Source organism: Coregonus clupeaformis, chromosome 21, assembly GCF_020615455.1.
Source record: "Coregonus clupeaformis isolate EN_2021a chromosome 21, ASM2061545v1, whole genome shotgun sequence".
NCBI classification, from domain to species: domain Eukaryota; kingdom Metazoa; phylum Chordata; class Actinopteri; order Salmoniformes; family Salmonidae; genus Coregonus; species Coregonus clupeaformis.
Window position 1 is genome coordinate 7,253,753 of NC_059212.1, and position 19,120 is coordinate 7,272,872.

General features: G+C 41.0%; 1 protein-coding gene across 1 annotated transcript in view; it reads right to left on the reverse strand.

Moving 5' to 3' along the window:
* Nucleotides 1-6,109: 6,109 nt before the first annotated feature.
* LOC121539705 (connector enhancer of kinase suppressor of ras 1) overlaps nt 6,110-19,120 on the reverse strand; it is a 64,648-nt gene continuing 51,637 nt past the window's right edge. Inside the window, exons 18-20 of the mRNA XM_045206118.1 lie at nt 14,424-14,568; nt 13,497-13,681; nt 6,110-6,878 (exon numbers count right to left, since the gene is read on the reverse strand). Coding sequence (XP_045062053.1) covers nt 6,483-6,878; nt 13,497-13,681; nt 14,424-14,568 — 726 coding nt within the window. The 3' untranslated portion in view covers nt 6,110-6,482. The remainder of the gene's footprint in view (nt 6,879-13,496; nt 13,682-14,423; nt 14,569-19,120) is intronic.

Genomic DNA, 19,120 nt, shown 5'->3' on the forward strand with positions numbered 1-19,120 from the left:
TAGGTAATGAGTAGAGAACAGGAGGGCTTCTTAAAGAAAAACTAACAGGTCTGTGAGAGCCAGTATTCTTACTGGTTGGTAGGTGATCAAATACTTATGTCATGCAATAAAATGCAAATTAATTACTTAAAAATCATACAATGTGATTTTCTGGATTTTCGTTTTAGATTCCGTCTCTCACAGTTGAAGTGTACCTATGATAAAAATTACAGACCTCTACATGCTTTGTAAGTAGGAAAACCTGTAAAATCGGCAGTGTATCAAATACTTGTTCTCCCCACTGTATGTGCTACCACTTTGTCTTTCTGCTTGTTTTCTTGGCACTGCACAAAGAGCCTTTAGCCAAATCAGGAAGTTGTGCCAATAATAACCAACACATTCCTCTTCAAAATTCACACAGACTGTGAAAAGACACACACTGGCACCCGTCCTGTCCAATGACATTCACGAGTTGTTGTTTTCTCTGTGAGGTAACTATGACAGCAAGCGTCTTGGAAAACAATGAGGAGGAAATACAAGGAACTAAACAACATTCAAATCTGTCAGTGACATAAAACTTCAGAATAACTTTCTTACGGCACAGAAATGACTGAGAAATGACATGGTAAGATGGCAAACAGCAAAAACCTATTTGCTACTAGTAGAACTTGGTACTAGTAGAACTTGGTACTAGTAGAACTATGTTGTTCCTTATTTTTGTTGATTTCCAAAGTACAAGGTTCCAGTGGTGTAGCGCAGTTTCGCGAGGCCCCCCAAGGTGGCAGAGAGAAACATTTGCAGTTATATACATAGAGATTCTGTTAAATTACTTTTCTGTTAAATTACTTAGTAAATAATATACTACTTAATAAGTACTATTCTAATTCCTAATTCTATGGTGTTATAGCTAATCTCATGCTATTTTACACATTGCCATGAGGCTGAGAGAAAATGTTACAGTTTTAAAGCTACACTACATGGCCAAAAGTATGGATAAATTAAAAGTATGGATAAATTAGTGGATTCGTCCATTTCAGCCAGACCCGTTGCTGGCAGGTGTATAAAAATCGAGCGCACACACAGCCATGCAGTCTCCATAGACAAACATTGGCAGTAGAATGGCCGTACTGAAGAGCTCAGTGACTTTCTGGCACCGTCATACGATGCAACCTTTCCAACAAGTCAGTTCATCACATTTCTGCCCTGCTAGAGCTGCCCCGGTCAACTGTAAGTGGTTATTGTGAAGTGGAAACGTCTAGGAGCAACAACGGCTCAGCCGTGAAGTGGTAGGCCACACAAGCTCACAGAACGGGACCGCCAAGTGCTGAAGCGTGTAAAAATCGTCTGTCCTCGGTTGCAACATTCACTCCGAGTTCCAAACTGCCTCTGGGAGCAACGTCAGCACAAGAACTGTTGGTCCGGGGATAATTGAAATGGGTTTCCATGGCCGAGCAGCCGCACACAAGCTTATGATCACCATGTGCAATGCCAAGCGTTGGCTGGAGAGGTGTAAAGCTTGCCGCCATTGGACTCTGGAGCAGTGGAAACACGTTCTCTGGAGTGATGAATCACGTTTCACCATCTGGCAGTCCGACGGACAAATCTGGGTTTGGCGGATGCCAGGGGAACGCTACCTGCCCGAATGCATATTGCCAACTGTAAAGTTTAGTGGAGGAGGAATAATGGTCTGGGGCTGTTTTTCATGGTTCAGGCTCCTTAGTTCCAGTGAAGGGAAATTTTACGCTACAGCATACAATGACATTCTAGACGACTCTGTGCTTCCAACTTTGTGGCAACAGTTTGGGGAAGGCCCTTTCCTGTTTCAGCATGACCCAAAGCGAGGTCCATACAGAAATGATTTGCCGAGATCGGTGAGGAAGAACTTGACTGGCCTGCACAGAGCCCTGACCTCAACCCCATCGAACACCTTTGGGATGAATTGGAACACCGACTGCGAGCCAAGCGTAATTGCCCAACATTAGTGCCCGCCCTCACTAATGCTCGTGACTGAATGGAAGCAGCAATGTTCCAACATCTAGTGGAAAGCCTTCCCAGAAGTGTAGGCTGTTATAGCAGCAAATGGGGGACCAACTCCATATTAATGCCCATGATTTTGGAATTTCATGTTTGACGAGCAGGTGTCCACATACTATAATGTCCTGTAATAAAAATAAATAAAAATCATGGCTTATGACGTGTTCATATGCTATCTGGGGGGCCCACTGTTATCATGCTAATTCCAGCAGAGGTCAATAGTATTTACAGTGAGGGAAAAAAGTATTTGATCCCCTGCTGATTTTGTACGTTTGCCAACTGACAAAGACATGATCAGTCTATAATTTTAATGGTAGGTTTATTTGAACAGTGAGAGACAGAATAACAACAAAAAAATCTACAAAAACGCATGTCAAAAATGTTATACATTTATTTGCATTTTAAATGAGGGAAATAAGTATTTGACCCCTCTGCAAAACATGACTTAGTACTTGGTGGCAAAACCCTTTTTGGCAATCACAGAGGTCAGACGTTTCTTGTAGTTGGCCACCAGGTTTGCACACATCTCAGGAGGCATTTTGTTCCACTCCTCTTTGCAGATCTTCTCCAAGTCATTAAGGTTTCGAGGCTGACGTTTGGCAACTCGAACCTTCAGCTCCCTCCACAGATTTTCTATGGGATTAAGGTCTGGAGACTGGCTAGGCTACTCCAGAACCTTAATGTGCTTCTTCTTCAGTCACTCCTTTGTTGCTTTGGCCGTGTGTTTTGGGTCATTGTCATGCTGGAATACCCATCCATGACCCATTTTCAATGCCCTGCCTGTGGGAAGGAGGTTCTAACCCAAGATTTGACGGTACATGGCCCCGTCCATCGTCCCTTTGATGCGGTGAAGTTGTCCTATCCCCTTAGCAGAAAAACATAATGTTTCCACCTCCATGTTTGACGGTGGGGATGGTGTTCTTGGGGTCATAGGCAGCATTCCTCCTCCTCCAAACACGGCGAGTTGAGTTGATGCCAAAGAGCTTGATTTTGGTCTCATCTGACCACAACACTTTCACCCAGTTCTCCTCTGAATCATTCAGATGTTCATTGGCAAACTTCAGATGGCCCTGTATATGTGCTTTCTTGAGCAGGGGGACCTTGCGGGCGCTGCAGGATTTCAGTCCTTCACGGCGTAGTGTGTTACCAATTGTTTTCTTGGTGACTATGGTCCCAGCTGCCTTGAGATCATTGACACGATCCTCCCATGTAGTTCTGGGCTGATTCCTCACCGTTCTCATGATCATTGCAACTCCACGAGGTGAGATCTTGCATGGAGCCCCAGGCCGAGGGAGATTGACAGTTCTTTTGTGTTTCTTCCATTTGCGAATAATCGCACCAACTGTTGTCACCTTCTCACCAAGCTGCTTGGCGATGGTCTTGTAGCCCATTCCAGTCTTGTGTAGGTCTACAATCTTGTCCCTGACATCCTTGGAGAGCTCTTTGGATTTGGCCATGGTGGAGATTTTGGAATCTGATTGATTGATTGCTTCTGTGTACAGGTGTCTTTTATACAGGTAACAAGATGAGATTAGGAGCACTCCCTTTAAGAGTGTGCTCCTAATCTCAGCTCGTTACCTGTATAAAAGACACATGGGAGCCAGAAATCTTTCTGATTGAGAGGGGGTCAAATACTTATTTCCCTCATTAAAATGGAAATCAATTTATAACATTTTTGACATGTGTTTTTCTGGATTTTTTTGTTGTTATTCTGTCTCTCACTGTTCAAATAAACCTACCATTAAAATTATAGACTGATCATTTCTTTGTCAGTGGGCAAACGTACAAAATCAGCAGGGGATCAAATACTTTTTTCCCTCACTGTATCAAGGACAGGCAGTTCTGTAAAATAGTGCTACCAAAACCCTGTCAACACTTTTATCATAACTTATTACAGCAGTGAATGCAAAACAAAATTCCCATTTTCCGCAAGATAAATCTCAATAGAAATTTTTGAAATAATGGTATTGGCATTTTATTGACAGTTTCACCTGACCATCAGTTAGCACAATGGCTTCTTGAATGACAAACTGTTTGCAAATGAATGCGTTCATCATTTGTTCTTTACTGCATTCGACACATGCTCAGTCACCAGTGAGGATCCCTACTGCTCAATCAGAATATATTTAATCAATATATTCAAGATGCATTGGGCAAACCAAGCCCACACACACACAGGCAGAGGTCTGGGAACAGTCTTACATGTTAACCTTATCAGGTTAAAATAAACAATGATTGTCTTTGAGCTATAATAATGTCATAATGTTGTCCATCAGGACCTTATTCTGTGCAAAAATATATACAATCTACGTTTAAAAAGTACAATACATTTTGTTAAGTGACATGTAACATTCTATGTACATAAGAGGCATCCAACACAGATATAATTTAGCTTTTAAATCTCCTTTAAAAATCTTAGCCATAGATATGCAACAGTAGAAAAGACAGTCCATAACATCCCATGAATACAGTATATACAGTGGGGAAAAAAAGTATTTAGTCAGCCACCAATTGTGCAAGTTCTCCCACTTAAAAAGATGAGAGAGGCCTGTAATTTTCATCATAGGTACACGTCAACTATGACAGACAAAATGAGAAAATATTTTCCAGAAAATCACATTGTAGGATTTTTAATGAATCAATACATATGAATATTTGCAAATTATGGTGGAAAATAAGTATTTGGTCAATAACAAAAGTTTCTCAATACTTTGTTATATACCCTTTGTTGGCAATGACACAGGTCAAACGTTTTCTGTAAGTCTTCACAAGGTTTTCACACACTGTTGCTGGTATTTTGGCCCATTCCTCCATGCAGATCTCCTCTAGAGCAGTGATGTTTTGGGGCTGTCGCTGGGCAACACGGACTTTCAACTCCCTCCAAAGATTTTCTATGGGGGTTGAGATCTGGAGACTGGCTAGGCCACTCCAGGACCTTGAAATGCTTCTACGAAGCCACTCCTTCGTTGCCCGGGCGGTGTGTTTGGGATCATTGTCATGCTGAAAGACCCAGCCACGTTTCATCTTCAATGCCCTTGCTGATGGAAGGAGGTTTTCACTAAAAATCTCACGATACATGGCCCCATTCATTCTTTCCTTTACACGGATCAGTCGTCCTGGTCCCTTTGCAGAAAAAACAGCCCCAAAGCATGATGTTTCCACCCCCATGCTTCACAGTAGGTATGGTGTTCTTTGGATGCAACTCAGCATTCTTTGTCCTCCAAACACGACGAGTTGAGTTTTTACCAAAAAGTTATATTTTGGTTTCATTTGACCATATGACATTCTCCCAATCCTCTTCTGGATCATCCAAATGCACTCTAGCAAACTTCAGACGGGCCTGGACATGTACTGGCTTAAGCAGGGGGGACACGTCTGGTACTGCAGGATTTGAGTCCTTAGCGGCGTAGTGTGTTACTGATGGTAGGCTTTGTTACTTTGGTCCCAGCTCTCTGCAGGTCATTCACTAGGTCCCCCGTGTGGTTCTGGGATTTTTGCTCACCGTTCTTGTGATCATTTTGACCCCCAAGGGGTGAGATCTTGCATGGAGCCCCAGATCGAGGGATATTATCAGTGGTCTTGTATGTCTTCCATTACCTAATAATTGCTCCCACAGTTGATTTCTTCAAACCAAGCTGCTTACCTATTGCAGATTCAGTCTTCCCAGCCTGGTGCAGGTCTACAATTTTGTTTCTGGTGTCCTTTGACAGCTCTTTGGTCTTGGCCATAGTGGAGTTTGGAGTGTGACTGTTTGAGGTTGTGGACAGGTGTCTTTTATACTGATAACAAGTACAAACAGGTGCCATTAATACAGGTAACGAGTGGAGGACAGAGGAGCCTCTTAAAGAAGAAGTTACAGGTCTGTGAGAGCCAGAAATCTTGCTTGTTTGTAGGTGACCAAATACTTATTTTCCACCATAATTTGCAAATAAATTCATTAAAAATCCTACAATGTGATTTTCTGGATTTTTTTTCCTCAATTTGTCTGTCATAGTTGACGTGTACCTATGATGAAAATTACAGGCCTCTCTCATCTTTTTAAGTGGGAGAACTTGCACAATTGGTGGCTGACTAAATACTTTTTTTCCCCACTGTATCTATCAACACAGAGGGACACTTGGAAAAATGGTTTGTTTTTTGTCATTTGAATACCGTAACTTGAATTCCGCAGGTTTGGCGTGATACAATTGGCTTGGATAGACAAACCCTGTCTTTCGTACATCAACAACAGTCAAAAAACGATTTAAAACAAAACCCCTGAGGGCCCAGTGTTTATCCTGACCACATCACCTGACCAGGAAAAACGCCATAACAAAATCACAGCTATTACTAAAGTCATGAATCACAGCTATAACTACAGCTATGAGTTTTTCCTGGTTAGGTCATATGGTCGAGAAACACTCCAGGCCCTAATCATAATTATCTGATGGTAAGTAGGGAAACCACCATCAGATCAGTCCAGTGGTGTCTCATATGTAGAATAAATTTTCTGGGCTAGCTACGTTGTCTATGCTGCTCCCTGCAGTCGCTGTTTGCTCTGACTGTGGCTCAACATCTGAGTCGCCTGCTGCGTTCTTCATCGTGCTCGACAACGATGGCTCCGCGTCCACAAGCATCTCCCCGTCACCAAGGCTCAGTCCACATGCGCCCTCTGTTTCCACGGCAACCGCCTCCCCCATCTCCCCAGGAGACGATCCAGGGGGTGTGTCCTTTACCTTGGCTACAGCTTTAGCCCGTTGGACGGACAGTTTCTCGATCTCCAGGTGTAAGTCTTTGTTATGTTCTTTCCACTGGCGGTACTTCTGGGACGTCAGCGCAGAGTCCTCCAGCACCTTGTTTATGATTTGGAGCTCCGCCTCTTTATCCTAGAAGCACATTGAGAACAGATGGTCATTTACACATTGAGAAAATTAACATTTTAGCTCTTTCCTGAGTGGAGTGATTCACAGAAGGTTCACACAATGCAAAAAATCATACATAGGTGTTCAATGTTCATATTAGTACGCTATAGTTAGGGGCAGGAGTTTCTCCTGGTTACGTGGCCAGGGGCCAGGCAGGAGTTTCTCCTGGCTACGTGGCCTGGGGCCAGGCAGGAGTTTCCCCTGGCTAGGTGACCTGAGGCCAGACAGGAGTTTCTCCTGGCTAGGTGACCTGGGGCCAGGCAGGAGTTTCTCCTGGTCAGGTCACACAGTCAGGGCCATACCTATAAGCACTGCTATACACTGAGTGTACACAACATTAGGAACACCTGCTCTTTCCATGACATAGAATGTCCAGGTGAAAGCTATGATCTCTTATTGATGTCAACTGTTAAACCCACTTCAAATCAGTGTAGATGAAGGGGAGGAGACGAGTTAAAGAAGGATTTTTAAGCCTTGAGACAATTGAGACATGGATTGTGTATGTGTGCCATTCAGAGGGTGAATGGGCTAGACAGAAGATTGAAGTGCCTTTGAACGGGGTATGGTAGTAGGTGCCAGGCACACCGGTTTGAGTGTGTAAAGAACTGCAACGCTGCTGGGTTTTTCACGCTCAACAGTTTCCTGTGTGTATCAAAAATGGTCCACCACCCAAAGGACATCCAGCCAACTTGACACAACTGTGGGAAGCATTGGAGTCAACATGGGCCAGCATCCCTTTGGAACGCTTTCGACACCTTGTTGAGTCCATGCCCCGACGAATTGAGGCTGTTCTGAGGGCAAAAGGGAGGGGCTGGTGCAACTCAATATTAGAAAAGTGTTCTTAATGTTTGGTATACTCAGTGTAACTGTTCCTTTCACAACTTTCTAGGACATGAGGAAAACCACTTGTGGAAAGACCCCTTCTTTCAAAGACGACCCAATTTAGAGAATAACATTGGTTGAAGGCCACACTACTTAGAGAGAGGGCACTTGTATGAAAGAGAACACCATATTTTTTTTTTTTTTTTTTTTTTTTTTTGGGGGATGGATCAGCTTAATATTGCAGATAGATTGCATCTTCTATCAATGTAATTGTCTGCATCACTTCCAATCCCCCATGTTTATTTTTATTTTTATATATATATTCCCCCTTTATTACTTTTCAACCCCACCATCCTTTCCCTACTTGGAGTAAATTAGTGAACAACAATGCCCAGGCCTCTACTTCCGGTCTATACTTACTATCTACACCTTATGGACAGAGTTAATTTTACAATAATTCTATATCTATATATATATATATATATATATATATATATATATATTTATTTATTTTTTTTGCTCCTGAACTTCTTCTACTCTCAACCTCTCCGATCATTTTCATGATGTCCATCCGGTTTGCTTCTAAATGCCATATCTTTCTAACTGTGCTCTTTCCCAAAAGCTCCCAACATACAACCTATATACTTATTATGGACACAGTATGCTTACATTATTAGCTATCTTTGTTATTATTTGTTGTTATTTGTTATTAGTCCCATCCTTCAACTCTATTCAATACCTCCCATCTATCTCTTAACACCATCCATATAGGATTTCTATTTGCCATATATATTTCAACCGTACTGTGATGTTTTACAAAAGTTCTGAACCTTTCTATTCTCATTGCTTCTACAGATTGTGAATTAAAAATAAACATTTTTGCTAAAAGTATTATTATATTATTGATTGATTGACTATGACTTTTCAGATCACCCAGTAATGCTATCTGCAAGGTTAGTTCCAGGTAAATATTGCAATCCTTTAGCCATTCCTGGACCTGTGTCCAAAAACAAGCTACAAATGGACAGAACCAAAACAAATGATCTAATGATTCTATCTCTTCACAGCAAAATCTGCAGAGCTGGGAAGATTGTATCCCCCATATAAATAACATTCTATTGGTAGCAAGAATTGTATATAATAATTTAAATTGAAAGATTCTAATTTTTGAATCCGGTGTCGTTTTGCGTGTCAGTTCATAAACACTATGCCATGGGATCGGTACGTCAAAGATCTCTTCCCAACTATTTTGCAATCTATATGGGACGGCTGTCAATCCTTTGGTCCTTAAGTGAAACTGATATACTTTTTTATTTATCACAGTTTTCCTTAACCAATTATGTTCTTTAATGCAAGGCCGACAGACAAGTTCCTTACTTTCTCCCCCTTCAACTTTCCTCTTCCACTTTTGCGGTAAGGCTGCAATTATTTGGTTGTAATTTTGGGTAGAGCAGACATTTCCATATGTTTTTGTTAGCTGCATGTGCGACATAACTCCACCAGTCCTACCGATGATATCATTTACGAAGATTATACCTTTTTTTAAACATTCTGTCAAAAAATAAAGGTTTTTTGTCAATTAGTATATTTGAATTTAACCACAATATTTGTTGCATTATTTGTTCTGTCGTTTCTGGAGGATTAAATTGAAATTGCAACCAACTTTCTATGGCTTGTTTTAGAAATAGTGACATTTGGGAGATTATTTCCTTTTCAAATAACTGAAAGTGAGAGGTTGTAATCTGAATAAAGGGAAAAAGGCCTTTCTTGAACAGTGGGTGAGACAATCTTACTAATTTGCTTGAGAACCAGTTCGGATTTAAGTATAACTTTTGGATGACTGAAGATTTTAGTGATAGGTCTAATGCTTTAATATTTAATAATTTCTGTCCTCCGAATTCATATTCATTATATAAATATGCTCTTTAAATTTTGTCTGGCTTGCCGTTCCAAATAAAATTGAATATTTTTTTCTCATATAATTTAAAAAACTGTTTGCTAGGCGTAGGCAAGACCATAAGCAAATAGGTAAACTGGGATAATACTAAAGAGTTAATCAGGGTGATTTTTCCACAAATTGACAGGTATTTTCCTTTCCATGGTAGTAAGATCTTATCTATTTTTGCTAACTTTCTATTAAAATTTATTGAAGTGAGATCATTTATTTCCTTTGGGATATGTATTCCGAGTATATCTACATCACCATCAGACCATTTTATTGGTAAACTACATGGTAATGTGAAAATTGTATTTTTTAGTGATCCAATACGTAATATAGTACATTTGTCATAATTTGGTTTTAATCCAGAGAGGTTAGAAAATGTATCTAGATCCTCTATGAGGCTGTGGAGGGATTCTAGTTGTGGATCTAAAAGAAAACATGAATCATCTGCGTACAATGACACCTTTGTTTTTAAGCCCTGTATTTCTAATCCTCTGATATTATTATTGGATCTGATTTTAATAGCTAACATCTCAATGGCCACAATAAATAGATATGCCGATAGTGGACAACCTTGTTTCACTCCTCTTGACAGTTTAAAACTTTCTGAGAAATAGCCATTATTTACTATTTTACACCTAGGGTTACTATACATGATTTTGACCCATTTTATAAGAGATTCTCCAAAATTGAAATGCTCCAGGCATTTATATATAAATTCCAGTCGAACTTTATCAAATGCCTTTTCGAAGTCTGCTATGAATAGCAGGCCTGGTTTCCCATATTTTCCATAGTGTTCTATTGTTTCCAATACTTGCCTTATATTATCTCCAATGTATCTTCCATGTAAAAAACCTGTCTGATTAGAATGAATAATATCCGACAATACCTTTTTAATTCTATGCGCTATACATTTTGCTAGGATTTTTGCATCACAACACTGAAGTGTAAGTGGCCTCCAATTTTGTAAATGGACTGGATCTTTATATTTTCCACTTGTATCCTGTTTCAGTAATAATGAGATCAGACCTTCTTCTTGAGTGTCAGATAATCTACCATTTACATAGGAGTGGTTAAAACATGCTAATAACGGTCCTCTTAGTATATCAAAAAGGTTTGGTATACCTCGATTGGTATGCCATCCAACCCTGGAGTTTTCCCGGACTTAAAGTCTTTAATTGCATCCAGAAGTTCCTCCTCTGTAATTTCACCTTCACATGAGTCTTTCTGTGTGGCTGTTAATTTGACATTATCAATAGAAAAAAATCTCTACAATTAGCTTCAGTTAGAGGAGATGGAGGCGACTGAAAAGAAAACATATGCTTAAAATACTTTGTTTCTTCCTTCAAAATATCATTAGGTGAATTATGGGTGACTCCGTCAATTGTAACCAGTTTCATTAAGTTCTTTTTGGTAGCATTCCTATGTTGAAGATTAAAAAAGAATTTTGTGCATTTTTCCCCATATTCCATCCAGTTTGCTTTATTTTTATAATATATTACACTTGATCTTTCTTGAATAAGTTTTTCCATTTCTTTTGTTTTTCCTCTAATTTATTCTGAGCCTCTATGTTACAGTTTTTATTGCCATCTATCTGTTCTGTTAGACTTTCTATTTCCTTTCTTAGTATAAACTCTTTTGACCTAAATTGCTTTTGTTTTCGAGATGAGTACTGAATTGCATGGCCTCTAAAGGCACATTTAAAGGTGTCCCATACAATAAGGGGATTCGCTGTACCTATGTTATGTTGGAAAAAGTCAGTTATAAATTCCTTTGTTCTAATTATAAATAAATTATCATCTAATAGGCTTTGATTAAATTTCCAATATCCTCGCCCACGTGGAAATTCAGTCAGAGTAATGTATATGCCTATTATGTGATGGTCCGACCGCATTCTGTCCCCTATCAACACTTTTTTTACTTTTGGTGCCAACGAGAATCAGATAAGAAAGAAGTCAAGACGACTAGCTTGATTCAGTCTCCGCCATGTATATCTCACTAGATCAGCATATTTAAGCCTCCATATATCTACTAGTTCTAATGTATCCATGACATTCACAATTTCCTTAAGAGCATGTGGGTGATTGTTTGTGGTGTGATTTCCTTTTCGGTCCATTGAGCTATTTAAAACAGTATTATAATCCCCCACCATAATAATATTGTCTTGAGTTGCTTGCAGGCTTGATAATTTATTATATATATTGTCAAAGAATTGTGGATCATCATTATTTGGTCCGTAAAGGTTAATGAGCCATATCTGTTTATGGTCCAATACCATATTTAAAATAATCCATCTACCTTGCGTATCTATTTGGACAATTTGCACATTCGGATCGAAATTACTATTAATTAATATCATCACCCCTTTTGAATTTCTTTGCCCATGGGAGAAGTATATTTCCCCCCCATTCTTTTTCCACGCTACTTCATCTCGAATTGTTGAATGAGTTTCCTGTATACAATAGATATTATATTCCTTCTCTTTGAGCCATGTAAATATTGTTCTTCTTTTGTTATTATCAGCTAAGCCATTACAATTATAACTGGCTATACTTATTTCACCATACACCATAATGAGATACAAGTTTCAAGTCTATTTATCATTATATATGTTTGTAAATTTACCAATAAAAAATAGCGTAATGATTGAGTGTCCATATAGCTGTACCGTGATATTTGCATTGCTACGGAGTAACCCTTCAATTGTTCTCCACTAATTCCCCGCTAAAGCCCCTCCCCATCCCAAGTTGAGCCGTCATCCCAGTGATCAGCATCCCACCCACGTCCCTCCGTATCCCTAAGGCCCCGAGAGGCCAGGACCCATCCATCGAAAACAGCACACAGTGCCACCCACAAAACAGAAGCAGGTTAACCGCCAAAAGCATTTCCAATGCTTTCACCTCTATATATATATATCTATATAACTATTTTTTTATTTTTTATTATGCATATCCTATTTTCCATCATTATCAATTAATATGCGTAATAATGTCGGCAGTTCACGCATAGGATTCTAACATATAACCAGGATTGCCATTGTATTACATTTAATTCATTGACAAGCAATTATTATCCTAGCAAATAATTCCCGCGGTCCATCCCATCCCCCCCCCAACACCCCCCCCCACCCCCACAACAGATGCCAGACAAGCACACACGCACATACTCACATACTCCAACACACTCAATATTAGAAAAGTGTTCTTAATGTTTGGTATACTCAGTGTAACTGTTCCTTTCACAACTTTCTAGGACATGAGGAAAACCACTTGTGGAAAGACCCCTTCTTTCAAAGACGACCCAATTTAGAGAATAACATTGGTTGAAGGCCACACTACTTAGAGAGAGGGCACTTGTATGAAAGAGAACACAATTAAGGGCATCACATCGGTCAAAGAAAGGTGAGACTACTTGTGGACTGAATCCCCATATGGTGAACTTATAACAATAAAAATAAATAATGTATTAAACTTGGCATAATCAAATCAAAACATTGCATGCTAGCCAGCTAACATTAGCTAGCTAGCTAGCCAAAAACCAACCGCCAACTTCAGTCTTGAAAACGTGCTGGATTCAAACTATTCAGACTATAATAATAAGCTAAATCAATAGTTAATTCATAAAACAAAAAGTTAGTAGGGAAAAATGCTATAAAAACAATTAATTATTACAAATATTTACAAAATGCCTTGGCGACCTCACGACCTCACGGCATCATGGCAACCAATACAATACAAAAGAGTAGCACCCAAAAGGAGCACATGATGGGGGACACTGCTTAGTTGGAGAGGCTTTAAGCTCTGAGGCTTGACCCTAACCTTGAGTGTGCTCTGCAGCGCGCGGAGTGTGTGGGCCTTCTCGTTGATGACCGGGTTGTTGTTGCGCCGGATGAAGGACTTTCGGAAGTGGTCGTGGGTCTGTGGCTGCTTTCTGCCGATCAGGGACACGCCGCCCTCCTTCAGCCCGTGGAACAGCACGCCCATCTCATCCTCCGGAGCTCCTGCTGGGGGGAGGAAGGGAGGGGGGAGAGAGATGTTGCGGCTGTAATTCACTTTTGGCATTGTATGTTTTCAAGATATCAGGACACATAATGAAGTAAGACACAAACCCATTTTATTATTGCTAATGGCATATTTGAACACATTGGGGAGAGACAGGCAGACAACAGGGAAGAGAGAGACAGGCAGACAACAGGGAAGGGAGAGACAGGCAGACAACAGGGAAGGGAGAGACAGGCAGACAACAGGGAAGGGAGAGACCGGCAGACAACAGGGAAGGGAGAGACAGGCAGACAACAGGGAAGGGAGAGACAGGCAGACAACAGGGAAGGGAGAGACAGGCAGACAACAAGGAAGAGAGAGACAGGCAGACCACAGGGAAGGGAGAGACAGGCAGACCACAGGGACGGGAGAGACAGGCAGACAACAGGGAAGGGAGAGACAGGCAGACAACAGGGAAGGGAGAGACAGGCAGACAACAGGGAAGGGAGAGACAGGCAGACAACAGGGAAGGGAGAGACAGGCAGACAACAGGAAGGAGAAGGCAACAACAGGGAAGGGAGAGACAGGCAGACAACAGGGAAGGGAGAGACAGGCAGACAACAGGGAAGGGAGAGACAGGCAGACAACAGGGAAGGGAGAGACAGGCGAAGCCTCCAGAACATTGGAGCAATCTGGGAGAAAATAAAAAGTATCCATCAATGGATCACTAGCTAATTGAATCCCCCTAAATGACTCTTCTGTCACCTTGTGGCGATACAGAGAGGTGCTCTACTGTACCCGGGCTTCTGCTGCGTCCTGGGGGTGGAGCGGGAACCTGAACCTTGTTCTTCTTCTCCTTCTCCTTCTCCTTCTCCTTCTTGGCCCGAGGCAGTGTATTGGACAGGGTTTTCTGGTGTCCAACACACACAACATATTAGATTAGTATGGAACCTTGCTTTTTTTATGAGTGGACGGTAAGAGGGGGTCGGAGAGAGAGAAAGAGAGAGAGGTGGGGAAGGGTGTGAGCGAGAGAGAGGGAGAGAAGGAGAGAGGTGGGGAAGGGTGTGAGCGAGAGAGAGGAAGAGAAGGAGAGAGGTGGGGAAGGGTGTGAGAGAGGGAGAGAAGGAGAGAGGTGGGGAACGGTGTGAGAGAGAGAAGGAGAGAGGTGGGGAAGGGTGAGAGAGAGAGAGAGAGAAAGAGGGAGAGAAAGAGAGAGAGGGGGAGAGAGGTGGGGAAGGGTGTGGGAGAGAGAGCGAGTGCGAGCAAGAGAGAGCGAGAATAGGTGTGGCAGACCAGAGAGATCTGGCTTGGACATTTATTCTACAGCATAGTTTTTCTACCAGGACAAACTAAGGAGCCCTATAGGCATGAGTCAGTTAAGAAGACATTGTTATTTACTGGTACAATGATGGCCTGGCAAATGGAGACAGGCAAGTGGAGACAGGCAAGTGGAGAGTAATAAATAATAAATAAAATAATATAGTACATCATATGAGAGGACAGAGACACTTGTTATAAACACAGAGAGAGAGCGAGACAGACATCACAATATGAAAGGACAGAGACACTTGTTATCCACACCGAGAGAGAGCGAGACAGACATCACAATATGAAAGGACAGATACTTGTTATAAACAGAGAGACAGATATGGAGCCAGATTGCTGCCAAAAAGGTTGAACGTACGTATCGTTAGGATCGTAAGAAAATCTATACATAAATTGTTAGGATCGTAAGAAAATCTATACATAAATTGTTAGGATGGTAAGAAAATCTATACATAAATTGTTAGGATCGTAAGAAAAGCCATGCGTGAAACATGAAACGTAAATGTGAAATGTCATCTGTGAACACACAAACACCATGTTACGGTTACAGACTAACATTTTAGGCTTGAACAAATCTTGTGTTACAATTCTGACGTACAATAATACCTTTCAGAGTTTTGGCAGTTTCATCGCACCAACAACAAAAAACGTATACCAAACGGCCTGTGAGGAGTGCTACGCGAACAAGCATAACACTGTACCGGAAAGAGGGTTGAGTTTACTTCACATTTAGGTAGCTAATGTAATGGACTTGTTTGCCAGCGCAAGTCTAGATAGCACTAGCTGTAATATGCCTACAACAGTGAAGTTTCAGTCCGCTAGGTGCATCTCTACAGCATGGGCATATCTCTGGTTGACGTGGACATCCCTATGCATGAACCTTATCAAAATATGACTTATTCAATATTGCACCATCCCATTCTCTGGGCTCTGTCTGCAATCATAACCAGTAGTATATACCAGGAATAATGAAACATAGAATAATAATAGATGTTTGGTGAATCTAGCAATTATGTATGACCACTGGAATCTTTGCCACTCAAAATATTTTTGTATAGAATATTTAGAAATGTATTTCATCACTCAAAATCTTGCCAAAGCATGCTCTGTAGGGGCGGTTAATATGAATTTTAAATAATTTCACATGATTTTTATGCAGGGGTGCAACTTTGGTTTTAGAAGTGGGGGGGACGCTTCCCGAGTTGCGCAGCGGTCTAAGGCACTGCATCGCAGGCTGACTTCGGTCGCCAGCTGGACGGTGTTTCCTCCAACATATTGGTGCGGCTGGCTTCCGGGTTAAGCGAGCAGCGTGTCAAGAAGCAGTGCGGCTTGGCAGCGCCGTGTTTCGGAGGACGTATGGCTCTCGAACTTCGCCTCTCCCAAGTCCATAGGGAAGTTGCAGCGATGGGACAAGACTGTAACTACCCATTGGATATCACAAAATTGGGAAGAAAATGGGGTAAAAGTACAACAAAAATATTTCTCCCATATATATTTTTTGGAATATATATTTTTCCTTTATTATTTTCCCTTAACCCTACCATCCCTCCCCTTATTTGAGTAAACTAATGGACAACACTTAGGCTTCTACTTCCAGCTTATACATCCTATATATACATTTTATGGACACAGTATATTTCATAATAGTTATCTTGTGTTTGTTTTTAGTCCCCTCCTTCAGCCCCACTCAACCCCTCCCATCTACAGTACATTCGGAAAGTATTCAGACCCCTTGACTTTTTTCCCACATTTTGTTATGTTACAGCCTTATAAAATTGATTAAATTGTTTTTTTTTCCCACTCATCAATTTACACACAATACCCCATAACGACAAAGCAATAGCAGGTTTTTAGAAATTTTAGCAAATGTATTTAAAAAAAGAAATCACATTTACATTCAGACCCTTTACTCAGTACTTTGTTGAAGCACCTTTGGCAGCGATTACAGCCTCGATTACAGTCTCTCCAACTCTGCTCTCTTCTAACTATATCTAGCATATTGGCTGATATAGCCCAGTAATACAATGTTAGGCCAGGTGAGAATATCTGGTAATTTAACTTATTTCTTGAGTTATCTTTGCGCATTTGATATTGCTGGGACCATGGCTGGCAAGTGAGCTGCGTCACATATGCCTAAAATAACATTGTGGGACTGCAGTTGGGTTTGGGACAAGTTCTTGCGGTAGCGGGTGGGAGTCGGACAGAATGCCAGCGGGTGCGGGCGGGAGTGGGATGATGAGATCGGTCCCACGCAGACCTCTACTGTGCACCATGACAGTGAAGCCTGTAACATTAGAGCTGTTTATTACTGTGTCAGTGTGAAAAGTAGGGAATTATCTAGGGAAACTGACAGATCAATAATGTTACATTGACATACTGACTAATACAACTCACATTGCACTGAAAAAACGTCAGAATATCAATCTTCAATCGTTTGGCCGATGGTTAGTTTGATTCAGGTTTGATTGAGGCAAAAATAATAGCCAATGTAAGCCAACTTTTGGCAAGATCTCTCTCTAACATTACATCAACTGGCGAAAGCTTCATTTACTTCTGAAACGTGACAAAACAAAGGCTACAAAACACGTCCATACAAACAACTGCTGTCAGATAGTAATAATAGCCACCTCATATCGCTATCTGACAGATAACTAGAGGCTAGAGCTGACCTGGCTGTGGTAGCTACTCATTCACCTCAGTCTAGAGGGGATGAAACATTAGCTAACGTTACATCTCAGCTCAGCACTGCGAATAAACACTAGTTTCATTTTTTTTTCTGTTAAGTTAAACAGCAGTTACCTTGCCAGCTACATCAGTCAACTAAAGAGTAGCCAGTTTCTGTTCCTTTTACAACTTGGTGAAAGCACGCAACGTGTACACTGAATTATGTTAAACTCTCCTGTGCTCGTCCAGCCAGCCTTCCAGAAGCTTTGCCTTCACACAGCCCATCAGCCCGCTCTTTGGTGTCCGCGTGGTCCTAAAGCCAGTCGAATAAACACTCCAAACAGCCTACTCCAAACAGCCTACCCGAGTGCTCGGAAGCATTGGCATGGTCCTAAAGCACACTGTTGCCTTGTTTTGTATCACATTCCAATGATAAAACTGGGGGGGACAAAAATGCAATTTCAGAATGTCCCCCCCCCCTGTCCCCTGTGAAAGTTGCACCCCTGTTTATATGAATCGGGTCATGAACATTTAGGCCTATCCAAATCACAAAATAGGCCTATTCAAATCAGAAAATAGGCCTTCAACCTGTAGGCATTGCAATTTAGGCTATCATTTTGGGTATTAGTGTCTTGCGGAATAATTTTTGAACTATATTTGTGTTTTATAACTGTTTTTATTACAGGCCTTCCCTTAAAAACACAACAAATGATAGTCCCACTAAGCCCAAACCAGATGTGATGGCGTATCGCTGCAGAATGCTGTGGTAGCCATGCTGGTTGAGTGTGCCTTGAATTCTAAATAAATCACAGACAGTGTCACCAGCAAAGCACCCCCACACCATAACACCTTCTCCTCCATGCTTTACGGTGGGAAATACACATGTGGAGATCATTCGTTCACCCACACCGCGTCTCACAAAGACACGGCGGTTGGAACCAAAAATCTCAAATTTGGACTCCAGACCAAAGTACACATTTCCACCGGTCTAATGTCCATTGCTCGTGTTTCTTAAAGTAATGATGAACTGTCGTTTCTCTTTGCTTATTTGAGCTGTTCATGCCATAATATGGAATTGGTCTTTTACCAAATAGGGCTATCTTCTGTATACCTTGTCACAACACAACTGATTGGCTCAAACGCATTAAGAAAGAAAGAAATTCCACAAATTAACTTTTAAGAAGGCACACCTGTTAATTGAAATGCATTCCAGGTGACTACCTCATGAAGCTGGTTGAGAGAATGCCAAGAGTGTGCAAAGCTGTCATCAAGGCAAAGGGTGGCTATTTGAAGAATCTCAAATATAAAATATATTTTGATTTGTTTAACACTTTTTTGGTTACTACATGATTCCATGTGTGTTATTTCATAGTTTTGATGTCTTCACTATTATTCTACAATGTAGAAAATAGTAAAAATAAAGAAAAACTCTTGAATGAGTAGGTGTTCTAAAACTTTTGACCGGTAGTGTA